Source organism: Mobula hypostoma, chromosome 16 (assembly GCF_963921235.1).
Source record: "Mobula hypostoma chromosome 16, sMobHyp1.1, whole genome shotgun sequence".
Classification (NCBI taxonomy): domain Eukaryota; kingdom Metazoa; phylum Chordata; class Chondrichthyes; order Myliobatiformes; family Myliobatidae; genus Mobula; species Mobula hypostoma.
In genome coordinates, this window is record NC_086112.1 from 21,228,994 (window position 1) to 21,245,437 (window position 16,444).

The 16,444-nt window shown below is 41.0% G+C and overlaps 1 protein-coding gene across 2 annotated transcripts in view; it reads right to left on the reverse strand.

Annotated features, from left to right (window-relative positions):
* Positions 1-673: 673 nt before the first annotated feature.
* Positions 674-16,444, reverse strand: part of LOC134357267 (ephrin-A5-like) — a 196,901-nt gene continuing 181,130 nt past the window's right edge. The window contains exons 3-5 of one of the 2 annotated variants that reach the window (XM_063068621.1): positions 10,773-10,838; positions 10,347-10,427; positions 674-3,258 (exon numbers count right to left, since the gene is read on the reverse strand). In XM_063068621.1, coding sequence (XP_062924691.1) covers positions 3,140-3,258; positions 10,347-10,427; positions 10,773-10,838 — 266 coding nt within the window. In that variant the 3' untranslated portion in view covers positions 674-3,139. The remainder of the gene's footprint in view (positions 3,259-10,346; positions 10,428-10,772; positions 10,839-16,444) is intronic. The other variant, XM_063068622.1, reaches the window with a different exon arrangement.

A 16,444-nucleotide genomic window follows, 5' to 3' on the forward strand; every position in this document is an offset into this window, starting at 1 on the left:
TCTCGGCTTGCCAGTGGAAGCAAGAATTTAAATTATCTTTGCTGCAATACCTCACGTTACAAGAAAGGCGATCTGGAATTGGGTATCACTGCAACAGATTGGAAATCTTCTCCCCTGCACCAGAGCGACTTTTCCAATTCCGCAAGACTTAGCATCAGTATTAAAGTGCGGGGCAAATTTGTGCTGGGAACCCTTTCCAAACGAGAGCCAGCACCCAGATGTGGCAGAAAGGCGATTTCCAACCAACTGGATCTCGCCGGAATGGAATGGACAGATATGAAGCCATTCAATTCATTTTCCACTTTGACGATCTTATTTTCCTTAAGCATTTTAAAGACGCTGTGACCCGTATTCCAAGTTAGCCATAATATGTAAAGAATTACTGTAATTTTGATAATGAGCCTCTCCTTGTTCATCTTTAATGCCAGGATCACTTGGATTCAATTGAACTGTACAGCTGGTTTTATATTTCCGCAAAAGTAGCGCCTATTTTTTAAGCACCCCCCCCCCTCCAAATTTCACTTCTGCCTGCATATAGTCGGATTTAGTTTGTACAAAATACCCAAGGATTTTTTTTCGCAATAAAACATGCAATTTTCTGAACATGAGGTATTTTGCTCTTTAATCCACATCTCCCGCCCTTTAGTGGCCAAAGACACAGAAAATTGTGATGATGAACATCTTTAGTTTTATTTATGTATAGTTGCTCAGACACGTGTATATACAAAACAGATGTATAGAATATCCACATGGCAGAAGACCATAGGTTTGTGTCTTTCTCTTATAAGCATGTCAAAAAAGCACTCTTCAATAAGTGCAAAGAATCTGCATTTCAAGCGGTTCTTGAGCAGGGCAGTACAGGCAAAGGACAACAATGGCTGGACTCTAATATCCAGACGCACAAACAATGAGTGACTCTGACGGAGTGTCAGATTAAGCATCTAAAACAGATTTAGCAGACTCCATGAGTAACCTTCAGCATGCCAGCAGCATTTATTAAACTGTACAGACAATGGCAGCAACGCTATTGTAAGAAGATTCGTCTCGCATCAGAACAGTTTGGGGGCTAATGCATGGGAAAAACTCGGAGTTGCCAAATAGAACAGATTTACCCATTCACCGCTCAATGAAGGCTTGGATGAAAGCAGGGAACAGCTGATCTACGTGGAGTGAATAAAGGGGAGTGGATTAATTTCTATGCTTCTAAATTTATAGAACCATTTCTATTCCACATTGCAAGGCGGGTCAGTCAAGGGTGTTGACAGGTATATGCATCCCGATTTCTGTCCTTGGAACGAGCTGCTTCCACACAAAGAGGGCGAAAACAGGAGACAAAAATTACAAAACTATACCGGACAATTTTTCGGGTTTTTTTTTACTGGAGTCCATGCGCATGCCACAGTGATGCTGGCAAGATCTTTCCACAAAAATATCCACTTCATCTCTGGGGCAGGAAGAAAAAAAAATCGGGAACACCAATCAACAGAATCAACGTGCCTCTTCACACAGGGCTTCGTCCGCATCACCTCAGAAACATATAGGACCAAGATTCTGAATGTCAAGTCACAGTTTTTGTTTTTGCTCCCCTCTGTTCATCGAGAATAAGCAATTTTTGCGGGCTGCGCCCCGTTTTGTGCCCCTGCACTTGCACGGTCGTCGTCAGCCTCTATCAGGACTGTTGAATCACATCTTCCATTCCAACAATAGATCTGTTTGCTTAAACTGCTCAATCAAATCCAGAAATTCTATTGTATTCAATTATAAAAGATGTAAGAATTGGAATTAATACTTTATCAAACACTATTTACAACATAGGTTGCTAATAATACAGAATTTAAACAATGTTTTTTTTTCTTTTTGTCCTCCAGTAAAAGGTACAAATCAATGTACTAAGCTAACACTAATGTTATAGACTATTACAGGATACACAGTATCCACTGAACAGACTGATCCTTATTTCCCTGCTTTTAAAAAAGGCAACTAAAAACAAACAAGCAAAAAGTTGTTGGTCTCCAATGTCCTCCATAACATCAGGGGTGTCCAGTTTATGTCAGAATCCTCCAAGTGTGTAATAGTAATAGTTTCACATTGAGTCTTACCATCAAATAGATGTAGGCACTGACTTGCCTAAACAATCAGAAACTAAATGGTCAAACATTAAATGGTAGCTTACGGTGCACAGGAAAGGAAAATGCAATTAACTGCATCACCATTACAGAGTTGGATTGCAATCCAGTTTTACAGGAAAAAAACATGATGCAGTATTTTACATACTCAGTTCATTAGCTTTTCACTTGTAGAATAGGATGTTAAAATAAATTGCAACTGTTATGTTATTCACAATGCCTATCCTTATTCACATGAAAACTATCCATATTACAAATGAAACCAGCGTTTCTAATCTACCATTTACGTTTGTGTTTCTCATGAGGTCCAGCATAACACTAGTAGCCTACTGCAACGTGCACCACTCTTCAGTTCTGTGGTGATGCCCAATTTTTTTTTAAAAGACTAAGGTAGGAGCATTTCCTACAAAAATGCAAAGCCCTGCTAAAGAGCACATGAAACAGAATGTGAGTGAAAAATACAAAATATTACAGACCATATTAGCTACTGCATAAGCACAGGAACTCTCTCTTCAGAAACGTTCAATTATAAGTCCCAAGAGGGATAGGGTTATATCTATTTGTAAAATCTCCCCTAAAGTTCTGACATGGTGATTTGATGCCTTGTGTGATCATCTTACAGTATTGAGTGATAAGGTATAAATATTGCATGGAGGATTGGAATCCCCTTGGGCTTCAGTTCAATATTCTTATTTCTTCAGCTACTGCATCTGCCGCTACTGTTTCTCATCTGCACTTGGATGACAAGAGCCAAACCGCCTAAGGGTACTTTGAAAGAAGAAATGCACAGGAAAATAAGAATCATTAGTCTCAAAATATAATTTGGCATTTTTGCAGGGGTTATCAGTTTGGACACATCATCCCTCTTAAATTGCTCTCTACTCTCCGGACAGAAAATAAATCTTATGCCTGGATTAAGCTGAATGTCCCCCTCTTCAACAGTGCAGTTACAGAACTCGTGATGTTTCCTGATCCAGCCATGCTGTGTCAGAGGTTCTTTGTATTGTTGACCACTACAATGTTGAAAGCATCAAGAAAAGGAATAGTACAGTCGCCAAAAGTAGCGGGGATATCCTGGGTGCTTGGGCATCATTCTCGCCTCGCGATGGTTCAGCTTCATGGATAGTGTCATCTATTTGGACAGAAAGAGAGAAAGCAATGATGTTGTACATCAAAAACCAACTGAATGATTGCTCCCCAGTACTTTATAGTCACAATTACAGATCAGCTAAGCTCCTTGGCCAAACGCATTCCATTTGACACATTTGCAAACCACCTACAAAGCACTTAAAATCCTTGTTTCATTTCAAACTTGAAAACCTTTCATTTGAGATTAATGAAAGACAAATGCAAATCAAAGGCAGTGCCTGGGAGGAGGCAAGAAGCAGCTTCAATTACCTCAAGTAAAAGTATATTCAGCTTAATTTAATGCCAAGGAACTAACTAGTTTCTGTAGAGTTTGCTCAACAAATTGAAAAAAAGAACAAATTATTTCATGCACCACATCCACTGTTAGCTTTCTCATCAAATTATTTAGAATTAATTTAAAATTGTCTGTTGCATGTGTACTGCTGGCAGAATGGAATCACATCCCCAATATGGAGGTGTTTAGATTAAATTCATTCTAATGAATTCAAGCAATTGAGTTGAATTCGGTGTTTATGATTGTGCTTGCAGAAATAGATGTTCAAACTGCATGAGAAAACCAACAGAGCATCCGACTGAGTTACGCAGAGAAAATGCTGCAGGAACTCAGCAGGCCAGACAGCATCCATAGAAAAGAGTACAGTAGACATTTCAGGCTGAGACGTCACCTGTATTCTTTTTCCATAGACGCCACCTGGCCTGCTGAATTCCTCCAGTATTTTGTGTGTGTTGCTTGGATTTCCAGTATCTGCAGATTTTCTCCTGTTTCTGATCTGAGTTGCTGCTAATATGTTCGCAATGACTTTCTTTTATACCCAGACAGAAACTATTAATGGCCGAGTGGCACACCAAGGGTATTTCTTCACCTAAACTTGATTTGTAAAATGAAGAACTAACATAAATATGATCCATTGGTTGCACAGAAGACAAAATCTGTATCACCAGCTGTGAATTCTTCTAAAATCTATGTTAGTTGCTGTCTCTGGAAGCAGGAACCACAAATATAGGACAGGATGTGTTTTCTGTTATTGTCTCAAGCTTGTAAAGATAATGGCTCCAGGTAGAGGAGAAATAACTTCTATATTTGCTTATCCTCATTTACATGAATTTTCCATCTTTGGCAAATGGATTCTTTGCCAAAGTTACCACTTGTGCAATCCACTTAAACAATAAAAAATGATACGAGTCTGTGAAAGTCTCTATTCACTTTAAATCCTGCCTTATCTAGGTAGTGCCACTGCTAAAACACTGGTTAACATTTCTACATATTAGCAAATTATTTTTTTAAAAATCCATTGAATGCTTTTAATAATATTTTTGAGATTTAGCTAACAGGAATTTCTTTTCAGAATAGCAATTGTAGTGCTATTAATTACAGTGAATCCACTGGATTACCATATCAAGGATGATCTCTTGGACAGACTGACAGATGGAATGTTCTAAAACTCAGAGCTTTTGTGTGGAAATCTCTGAATTTGTGGACTCAATTGTCATTTCGTACATTCAGTATATGTTTACTACTTCTATGGACTACACTTTTAATCTAATCCTTTCAGCATGAAACATGTTGCAATGTTTGGTTTTGATTAAAACCTTCAAAACCTCAACCCCCTCAAAGGACAGTGCCACATTAGTACACTCAGTGGCCACTTTATTAGGTACACCTGCACACCTGCTCTTTAATGCAAGTACCTAATCAGCCAATCATGTTGCAACAACTCATGCATAAAAACATGCAGACATGGTCAAGATATTCAGCTGCAAACATCAGAATGGGGAAGAAATGTGACCTAAGTGACGTTGACCATGAAATGACTGTTGATACCAGGCAGTGTAGTTTGGGTATCTCAGAAACTACTGATTTCCTGGAATTTTCATGCACACTAGTCTCCAGGGTTTACAGAGAATGGTGACCAGACTGGTTCAAGCTGACAGGAAGGCAACAGCAACTCAAATCCTGCACACGCGTTACTACAATGGTGCGCAGAATAGCATCTCTGAAAGCACAATACCTTGAACAGTGAAGGGGCAGGAGAACACAAATGTACACTCAGTGGCCACATTATTAGGTACATGAGGTACCTAATAAAGAAGCCACTGAGTGGAAACCATCTTCGGCAAATATTCAATATTTAAATACCCTGTTCTTGGTTTTAAATAACCAAGACACAGTGATTTTTCTAAGCACTGGATCATATTCAAAACTGACTTTCAACCCAATAATACCTTCATTCTCCATCATTTGTTATCAGCTTCCAACCACTCTTTGTTTCTCAATTTCTCTAATCTCCTGTCAAAAGTAGATCCTTCGCTTATGGTCCCCTCATTTCCTTTCACTTTCTGAATTGTTCTGTCCCTCTACACTCTGCTATTAATATCATTCTGAACATGTATATCTTTGTTCGTGTCTTTACTCACTTCTCCCCAAATTCCTTGACATCCTGGCCAATTTCCACCTCTCATTTCAGCATGCATTCCGAAACGTTTGGCTACATGATTATAAATGGCCATAGCTAGGTAGTAATAACAATAACAGCAATCTCTACTTTGATAAGGATTAACTTGAAATTAAAGACCTTGAAAGAACTACTCAACATTGGGACTAGTGATGAAATTTAAACTCCAAATTCCTCACTGATGTATATTCTGACCACAAAATTCCACTTTCCTCTCTCAGCGCAGAGAATTTTAACATTGCAAATGATTATTTTTATTTATTGAGATACGGTAAGGGGTAGGGCCTTCAGACTGTGCTGTCCAGCAGCCCCCAGTTTAACCCTAGCCCTAATCAAAGGACAATTTACAATGTCCAATTAACCTACCAACCGGTACGTCTTTCAACTGTGAGAAGAAACCAGTGCACCTGGACGAAACCCACACAGTCACGGGGAGAACGTACAAACTCCTACCCGCCAGCAGCAGGAATTGAACCCGAGTTGCTGTGTTACGCTAGCCACCACTCTACTGCGCCACCCAAATAGTTTTAATTAAAGTGGACTTACTTCAGCTCTGTGGGAACTGTGGAAAAATACACTGCATCTTGTGCCCAGGTTAGTCATTTCCATGTGGTGTGACGTACAGTCGTGTGCAAACATCTTAGGCACACATATATAGCTAGGGTGCCTAAAACTTTTGCACAGTACTGTATACTGGTTAAAACAGGAAAGAGGTTAGGAAACAGAAATACACATAAAAGTTGCTGGTGAACGCAGCAGGCCAGGCAGTATCTCTAGGAAGTCGACGTTTCAGGCCAAGACCCTTCGTCAGGACTAACTGAAAGAAGAGCTAGTAAGAGATTTGAAAGTGGGAGGGGTAGGGGGAGATCCAAAATGATAGGAGAAGACCGGAGGGGGAGGGATGGAGCCAACAGCTGGACAGGTGATTGGCAAAAGGGATATGAGAGGATCATGGGACAGGAGGCCTAGGAAGAAAGAAAAGGGGGAGGGGAGGAAAACCCCAGAGGATGGGCAAGGGGTATAGTGAGAGGGACAGAGGGAGAAAAAGGAGAGAGAGAAAAAGAATGTGTGAATATAAATAAATAACAGAATATAAATAAATAACAGATGGGGTACGAGGGGGAGGTGGGGCATTAGCGGAAGTTAGAGAAGTCAATGTTCATGCCATCAGGTTGGAGGCTACCCAGACGGAATATAAGGCGTTGTTCCTCCAACCTGAGTGTGGCTTCATCTTGACAGCAGAGGAGGCCGTGGATAGATATATCAGAATGGGAATGGGACTTGGAATTAAAATGTTTGGCCACTGGGAGATTCTGCTTTCTCTGGCGGACAGAGCGTAGGTGTTCAGCGAAACGATCTCCCAGTCTGCATCGGGTCTCGCCAATGTATAGAAGGCCACATCGGGAGTACTTAGCTTTGTATTAGCTCGATAGTATTAAGTGTTATTTGGTGACTAGAAAGACATAATATACAATATTCGGCAAAAGTCTTAGCCACCCTAACGATATACAGTATATGTGCTTAGGACTTATATACCAGACCGTACCATGAGGTGGCACGGTAACATAGTGGTTATCACAACGTTTTACAGTACCAACAGCTCAGGGTTCGATTCCTGCCCCTGCCGGTAAGGAGTTTGTACATTCTCCCCGTGACCGTGTGGGTCTTGTCTGGGCACACAGGTTTTCTCTCACAGTCCAAAGACGTACTGGTTGGTAGGATAATTGGTCATTGTAAATTATCCAATGATTAGGCTAGGATTAAATCAGGAGGTGGCTCAAAGAGCCAGGAGGGCTTATTCTGCATCTTATCTCAATAAATAATACTTTTGCCCAGTAATGTATATACATATCATTATTCAATAAATTTTTCAGTAATTGTAGTTCAGCCGATCCTATATTTTTCGAGAAGCTTCTTGGTTTCTCTGCAGCAGATGTCACACTACTGAATCTGTCTATTTCAGAGAATATTATCATCACTGGAATGTCCCTTTAACTTTCTAGTTAGCGTTACTTTGTAGTATAAGATAACCGCAACTGTTTTCCTTTATCTTTTTACTTTGTTCCAGTCTTCAATCTTAATGCACTCAATAAATGGCCATTACCACCAGGCTTTATGCCTCATTCTTCACTGCTGAAGAATTTCTGGATCACACGATCATCAGGATCTAACAATAATAAAAGGCTCTGGTGAGTTCTACCAAGAAATGTAAAAGTGTGGTGTCTGGTTACTTGTTGATAGGTTTGTGTTCACTTCTTCTGAACAGATGCTCAAGTCAAACTATCCAACAATCCGTTACTCAGGATACACACATGACTGAAGATGCTGGAATCTGGAGTTAAAAACATGCTGAAGGAAACCTGCCGGTCAAGAGACAAACGGATATCCGATGTTTTGGGCCCCTTTTACTCAGGACCTAATGTTACAAATATTATATGGAGCTCGGATGGTGTCATCTTGAGTTTACCTCCAAGTCATAAGGCTATGTGCCCAAGGCTCATTTACAGGAGAATGACCAGAAGTTATTCTGCATGACACAACAGTGGGGTACTCAGTGACGTTGCACCAGAATGTTACCTTTCATTTGTGATGACTAATACAAGGAGGCATGATTTTGAAGTCCTGAAGAAGGCCCGAAACGTCGACAATCTATTCAGTTCCATTGACTCTGAGTTACTCCAGCATTTTGTGTGTGTTGCTCATAATTTTAAGGTGATTGGAAGGAAGTATGGGGGATGTCAAGAGGTAGGTGTTTCTTTTACACGGTGAGTAGGTGCATGGATCACCCTGCCAGGTGTGGTGGTAGAGGCAGGTACATAATGGACATTTAAGAAACTCTTAGATAGGCATATGGATGGAAAAAAATGGAGGGTTATATGGGAGAGATGGGTTAGATTAACCTTAGAATAGGTTTAAAGGCCAGCACAACATCATGGGCCTAAGTGCCTGTAACGTGTTATACTGTGCTACGTTCAATATGATCTATGCTCTAAAACTGATCTAATATGATTCAACGTAAATGATACCAAGGAACGTTCTCAATGCTGTTTGCTTGCTTTTATTGTTTGCACATTTTCCCCCCTCTCTCTCGGCACATTGGGTGCTTGATGGTCTTTTTGTTAAATGGGTTTCTCTGAGTTTCTTTGTTTTGTATCTGCCTGTATGGAGACGGATCTCAAGGTTGTATAATAAATGTACTTTGAACTTTGAATGATTCAAACAGAATTATACAATGATTCTTGGTATCTAAGTCATATATATATATATAAAAACAAACACACAAAAAAGATAACCTAGTTATGTTACACACATAAAAGTTGCTGGTGAACGCAGCAGGCCAGGCAGCATCTCTAGGAAGAGTTAGTCCTGACGAAGGGTCTCGGCCTGAAACGTCAACTGCACCTCTTCCTAGAGATGCTGCCTGGCCTGCTGCGTTCACCAGCAACTTTTATGTGTGTTGCTTGAATTTCCAGCATCTGCAGAATTCCTGTTGTTTACCTAGTTATATTATTTGTCTTCTTGATACAGTGTGATCCAGCTGTGCACTAACTCTCAAGTCCTATCTTCTACAGTACTGATATAGGTACAGGGGGCCAAAAGGCCGCCTTATGGGCCATAAATTGAATACAATCCTACAATAGAGATAATGCATCAAAACACGGTTCATTGGCTGCACTGAGCTTCAGAACACCCTCGTCTTAAACAATCCCACATTAATATAACGTCTTTCTCAGAAAGCGCAGTGCAGAATATGATCCCGTCAATCTGGGTTGAATCCAAACCCTGATTCCTGAAGTGAAAGGTGACTTAAGTTCACTCTGCCACTTAGCCCCTCAGAATAATGAGACCGACAACATTTCTTCACGTTAGGTTCACTAAAATATCGACGGTAGCAGACAGCAAACACAACCAAATATACTCCGAGACATAAATGCTGGTGGCAGACTTTAATGAAAAGGACAACATTAAAAATACAAAGACACATAAATATGCTCCAGACAGATTTATTTCTGCTCAAGGCAGTGATGCTGGCTGATAGAAGCCTGGATTCTACCAAACTGAGGGGGACCAGATGTCACAATGTGACAATATTTTCAGCTGTCATGGACATATTATTCTTCGAGTGCATCAAAACTGGAATCCCATTCAATTTTGGAACAACCTCCCCACCCCACATCCCAATTTTAAAAAGTTAGTCTCATGCTTCATTTTCATTGATTGTTAGTCCGTTTTTATAGGAATGCTAAACAGATCAATTTCCGTATTAAAACAATTTTTGTATTAGCTTCTTTTTCTGTGAAGCAAATGCAATATAACAGTTAAAAAAAACCCAGAAGTATTCTGTCTGCTGGATATCCCACTTCAATTTATTTGTATCGAGGAGAATATCCAGCACAGCACAGAATAGCAATCTGGCACAACATGCGAGAGTTATTGCATTATCTTTTTGCAATATAGAGAGAAGAAAGTCATCAAAAAAAAGAGGAGAGGGAGGGGAACAAGCTTTCAACACTGAACCCATGCAGGGCATGCAAACTGTGAAGGAGGGACATTTAAGAAAAAGGGTTGGGGTGGGGGGACAGACGGACTGGTTAAAAGATTCTCTAAGAATACTAACCTGCTGGTTCTAATGAACTGTCTACTCTGTCGTTAGCACCGAAAACACTTTCATGTACACCTACAGTTTTCGAACAGCTGTCTATAACAAAAATAGAAATAATAGCCAAATATGTTAGTGTGACATTTTTTTTAATTTCCCTGATTTTTTTTTCTTTCTCTTTTTTAAAAAAAATCATTCCACGTTGTGTCTTGCTGAACTCGTCCATTTGGTTCAATCGTGGTAAACTTTCAGAAACAACAAGTTAGCAACTATCATCAAAGCTCAGTGAAGAAATGTAAGAAAACAAAATGATGGAAAAAAACACAGAAAATGTTATGTACAGAACAGATACCACATAGGATATGCACAATATGAAAATTTTACCAGTGCTTACAATAACACATGCACTAAAGCCACCCCTGCAAACCCGCGTAAGAAACTTACTTGATTGTCGCACAAGGACTTTCAATTTTAAACATGTCTTCTTTCCATTATCTGGGATAGCCGAAGCTGTGGGTTGTGAAAAGAAACCACTGTAAGATTCTGTACAGAAGTAAATCAAGCATCTATTTTCCCTCTTTAATTTACTGCAGGTCAAAACATTTTTAAGATCAGTTGGCATGAAAGTGAGTTGTTCAGATTTAGAAAACATTGAAAGTGAGATTTTACAGCACATTGGGTAAAGATAGCACATACACTGAGTGGAACTGCTTCATAATGATAATCAGTTCAATGTCAGGAGTTACAAACTGTGGCATCTGAGGCTTTGGAAAAGATAACTTGAAATCCTTTGAGGTCTAAACCACAAATCTGATTATCTTGATGATACAAAGTTGAAACATTATGTTCTGTAGTGAAATACATTCTTAAAGCTTTGATTCCTTCCCCTCCCATCTAAACATTTCAAAATATGTAGCAATTGTTTTTCTTTCACTGAACATAATGGCATGAGCAAAAGCTCTCACTACATTACACAATCAAGTATGCAGGACAAGCTTTTTTACTTTATCTCCGTATCATAAATCAACCAATGGGCTGCAGTCTCTACTACTAAATGAAAATGCCACAACTTGCTAATAGGGCAGAATATTTGAGGTTAGTGTTTACTGGCAGGAAATGACCACTTTCCTGTGGGCTCTGCTAACCCTGTGCAACAAGAGGTGTTGCTAAAATCTAAGGGACTGTTTAACTGTCCACCGGAAATCCAATAAAATGGTTAGACAAGGCCCGATATTCTCAGCAGCTCTCACTCACTGCTTACCCCATCAAGCAGCAACAACTGGCGCTTGAAGAGAGATGATAACGATTATCATTATTTGTCACATGTACAGTGAAACAGTGAAATGCGACATTTTCGTCAAATCAAATCAGCCAGCATTATGCAGAGGGCAGCCAACAGGACTGGCCATGCTTTCCGGCTCCAATGTAGCATTCTGACAACTCACTAACCCTAACTGTACATCACTGGAATGCGGGAAAACCTGCAGCTTCTGGAGGAAATCCACACGGACACGGGGACTCAAACCACACATTATAACTAGCCAATTGCCACGCCAAGCAACTTCCAACTGCCCACATGTGAGCAACAACCTTCTCTTGTCCTACTGCTTGGTGATATGATCTCCCTGCTTTGACTCTGTTGGGTAGCCACCGCCCCCCCGCCCCCACCGCCATTCCGCACAGGAGCTCCATCCATATTTCTAGCACAATGAGACGGTTGACTGGCAAGGGGCTTTTTGCTGAGCAAGACCAACCATACCCACTCCTTGGCAATCTGTGCGGTCAGTGGGAGTGGAAGTTAGATGGGAAAGTGGGGTGGGGGGGTGAACTTTGTAAATGTTGTACACTCATGGTATGGAGTGTCACCGAGTTGGACACAAATGCACCGGGCCTGATCACTGAGGTTGCAGATGACATGAAATGATGCATTTTGGAAAGTCAAACCAACGCAGGAGTTGTATGATGAATGATGAGATGAGACAGGGTCATTTAAAATGGATCGCAGGGGCAACATTTTTTTTTACACACGAAGTGTGGAGAGTAGATGGAACGATCTACCAGAGAAGGGTTGAGGCAGGTGTAATAGTATCACTTAAGAGGAACTTGGAGAGGTTTTGTAGAGAAGAATTTCAGTTTTATATGTACCACTCTTTTAGATGAGTGTGCATCATTGAGGAGGGATCTGAGGGTTGGAGAGAGATTGGCTGAATGCAGGAAACTGGGACTAGCTGAGTGGGCACCATGGTCGGTATGGATTGTTTGGGCTGAAGGACCTATACCTAGGCTGGATTGTTCTATGGCTCGATATTATGCCAGCCAAGCAAGCAGGGATATTTTAGGCAAATGATGACATGAAATTAGAAGCCGTCCCTAAATGTATTGTTTTTAATGTTCCCTTCAGGGTGATGAACATGTAAAGTCCATCAAAACAACTCAGCTGAATCTTCTTTTTTGTTAGAGCAGATAGTGGAAAGTAAATCACATCATATCCCAAACCATTACAGCTGAAAAATATCAATCAACTATAGATAGAGGGATTATGCCGGACAGGGGCCTGTACACTGATAACCGGTGAGGGGCACAGCGTGGGTCATCTCGGCAAACTCCGACAGAAGTTCAGCAACGACTGCTCAGGCTTCCTGATCAGCATGCATATTAGCCACAGGCACTGGTGAGCAGCAGGTGGACGTCCGGGCAGACATTCTATCCCACCGGCAGCTAAAGCAAAAATCAAATAGTGCTGGAAATCTGAAATAAAAACAGCAAGTGCTGAAGCACTCAATATCAGTGGCCTCAAATGTAAGTCTGGCTTCTCCACTCTACTACATTCAGCCCAAACTGTGTTTCTTTCCAACACTTTCTGTCCAGTGTTGGCAATTACATGAAAGGCTTATTAGCTGTTTCCTAATCCATTAGATCATCTTCAAAAAAAGATTAATAAGATATACTCAGAGGTCACTTCATTAAGTACATGCTGTACCAACTAAAGTGGCCACTAAATGTATGTCCCTGGTTTTCTGCTGCTGTAGCCCATCCACTTCAAGATTTGATGTGTTGTATGTTCAAAGATGCTCTTCTGCACACAACTGTTGCATAGTTATTTGAGTTACTATCACCCTTCTGTTACCTCGAATCAGTCTGGCCATTCTCCTCTGATCTCTCCCATTAACAAAGCGTTTTCACCCACAGAAGTGCCATTCACTGAATGGTTATTGTTTCTCACACCACTCTCTGTAAACTCAAGAGACTGTTGTGCAGGAAAATCGCAGGAGATCAGCAATTTCTGGGATACTCAATCTACCCCGTCTAGCACCAACAGTCATTCCACAGTCAAAGTCACCTGGATCACATTTCTTCCCCATTCTGATGTTTTGTCTGAATAACAAATGAACCTCTTGATCATGTCTGCATGTTTTTATCCTGCTGCCAAATGACTGGCTGATTTGATATTTGCATAATGACCTGGTGTGCAGGTGTACCTAATAAAGTGGCCTCTGGGTATATCTTCATCCAATAGAAAACAGATATGTACACAGCAGTTTCCACGTGAATTTTGCAAGTCTGGATCTATGCAATAAGATCATTGCTTTATAAACTGAAGGTTTTAAACTAGTCATTCATTTGTAAGCAGTGAAAAACTTCCAAAAGTCTTATTAAGAAGAAAGATAGCAATGGAGCAGAATATCCAGGCTGTAAGAGAAAGAGTGAGGGATCAAAAATGAGAAATGATATATAGGGCTGGCTGGTGGTGCACAACATTGGCACCGGACCTGGGAGCGAAGGTTCCCGGGTTTGAAACTAGTTGGGTCCACTCCCAAGTACGCTTTCCATCCGTGCCGGGTTGAACATCGAGATCACAACTCAACCTCGTAAAATGAAGGGAAAATACTGCGAAAAGCGTCTGTGCAAGGAGTGGCACGCCACACAGTCTCTCTCTCACTCGCTCCGCGCCTTGTAAAAGCCATGAAAAAGACACGCACACAGGCACAAACTCGCACGCACACTGGCACATGCCAAAAAAAAGGAGAGAAATTATATACAAATGTAAAAGAAAATTTATCAGAAAATCAGAGTTACTAAGTTAAAGGCTGCATGGTAGCGTAATGCCATTACAGCACTGGTGACAGTTTCAATTCAGCCACTGTCTGTAAGGAATTTCTATGTTTTCCCCATCACTGCATGACTCCGGGTACTCGGGTTTCCTCCTGCATTCCAAAGACCTCCAGGCTAATAGGTTAATTGGCCACATGGGTGTAACTGGGCAGCGCAGGCTCACTGGGCCGGAAGGGTTTGTTACTGCTCTGTATCTCTAAACAAATAAAGGGGGGAGATGGTGCAGTCATGGGACTGCTACACATGGAAAAAAGCAGAACAGGCCAAGCTATAAATGCAAAATTTAAAAGATTAATAAGATACAGTGAGTTCACTTAGCTTTTGACAAATCAAGACTTGGAATTAACTAAGTTTCTTATACTTTCGAACAGCATGAATTAAAAAAAAATCCACAAAAGGGTTGGTGCCCAAGAGTCCTAAACTAGACATTAGCTATTTGTATGATGCCACAGTGAGCTGTGTTTAAAAGAGTGCCCCTGATGTGATAATGGATCAATCAGCCTTTGTTGGGCTCTGTTCCCTATTAACTTTGCTCAGTGCAGAGATCAGACCTTATACAGGAAGGAACTCAACCTGTCAATACAGAGTATAACCCTGAAAGATAGTAACTGATGAAAGCTTTACCGTGAACTCTACAGCTATCTCATGTTCCTTTTCTTACTAGAAAGCTTAACGATGCCAGACACGACCTTAGCATTTGTTCCATATTTATCACTGACTGGTCAATTATAATTTCACAACCACAACAGCCCTTTTATAAAAAGCTGCGAAACAGTTCCGGAGTCAGTGGAAATTCATGAGCTTGGTTCAAAGCTGCATTTATTTAGCAATATAAATTTAATGTTGCAAGTCACTCGGGGCCCCATTAGCCAAGCAAAATGAGCAGAAACAATGCGTATGAAGTTCATAGCTTGCAGCTATGAGTTCAAAGTCATTTTGATGACAATATTATTATATAAAGCAGGTGGTTACCTGCCTCTCACTTGGAAACTATGTGAGCATTTCCACACCTTGTTGAGCTTCCAGAACAAGTCTCGAGAGAGAGAGAGAAAGCTTTATTTATTTGTTTACTTATATAATAAGAGATGGAGCACAGAAGAGGCCCTTCCAGACTAGTGAACCGTGCTACCCAGCAATCCACGTATTTAACCCTACCCTAGGACAATTTAATGATCAATTAACCCACTAACTGGTACCTCTTTGGACTGTGGGAGGAAACTGGAACGGCTGGAGGTAACCCACGTGGTCATAGGGAGAATGTACAAACTCCTTACAGACTGTGCTGTAATACAGCTTTGTACTCTGACGCCCCAAGCTGTAATAAGGCCGCGCTAACTGCTGCGCAAAACACCAGATGTTTGGGTTTTGTCAGAAACACAGTTAAAGCTGGCACGTTTCCAAGGAGGCATATATTACAGGTGTAATTAGATAGAGGCTGTTATTACCATTCCCAGACAACGAGGAGAGCAACAATTATGAGAACTACAAGAGTTGAAAACACGACAGTTCAAAAAAGCTGGCATCTATTCTCACTGCCATCCCAAATGTCTTGGTACATGAGAAGTTAGTAACCCTTAACCCACTCTAAATTTCCCCATTACATATACAAGCTGTAGTTTTATTTAACACAAGCAACTGGCCATCTGACAGGATAATATAAGCCACACACCGGCAGTTTTAAACTAGATTTAGTCGGTGGGAATTTCCACTGTGCATTGTGGCTAGAGTGAAAGAGGCAACGTTCAGACTGACAGTTTTACTCTGCTGCAATAGTAGTGGCACTGCGATCACTCGAGTTGAGTGCGAAGTTCTCCAACATGTAGTCTATTGGTGGTGCGTCAGGTGGCTGTAGAGACTGATCCGGGATCTGCATATTCTGGTGCAGTGTCAGTAAGAGTAAGTGGTGGCTGTGGTTAGTGGTCGGGTCTTTCGGTTGCTTGGTCTCTCCTTTCCCAGCTGCCACTTGTTCTCTGCGGCTTGGCGGAGGCCACTGTCATGTAACA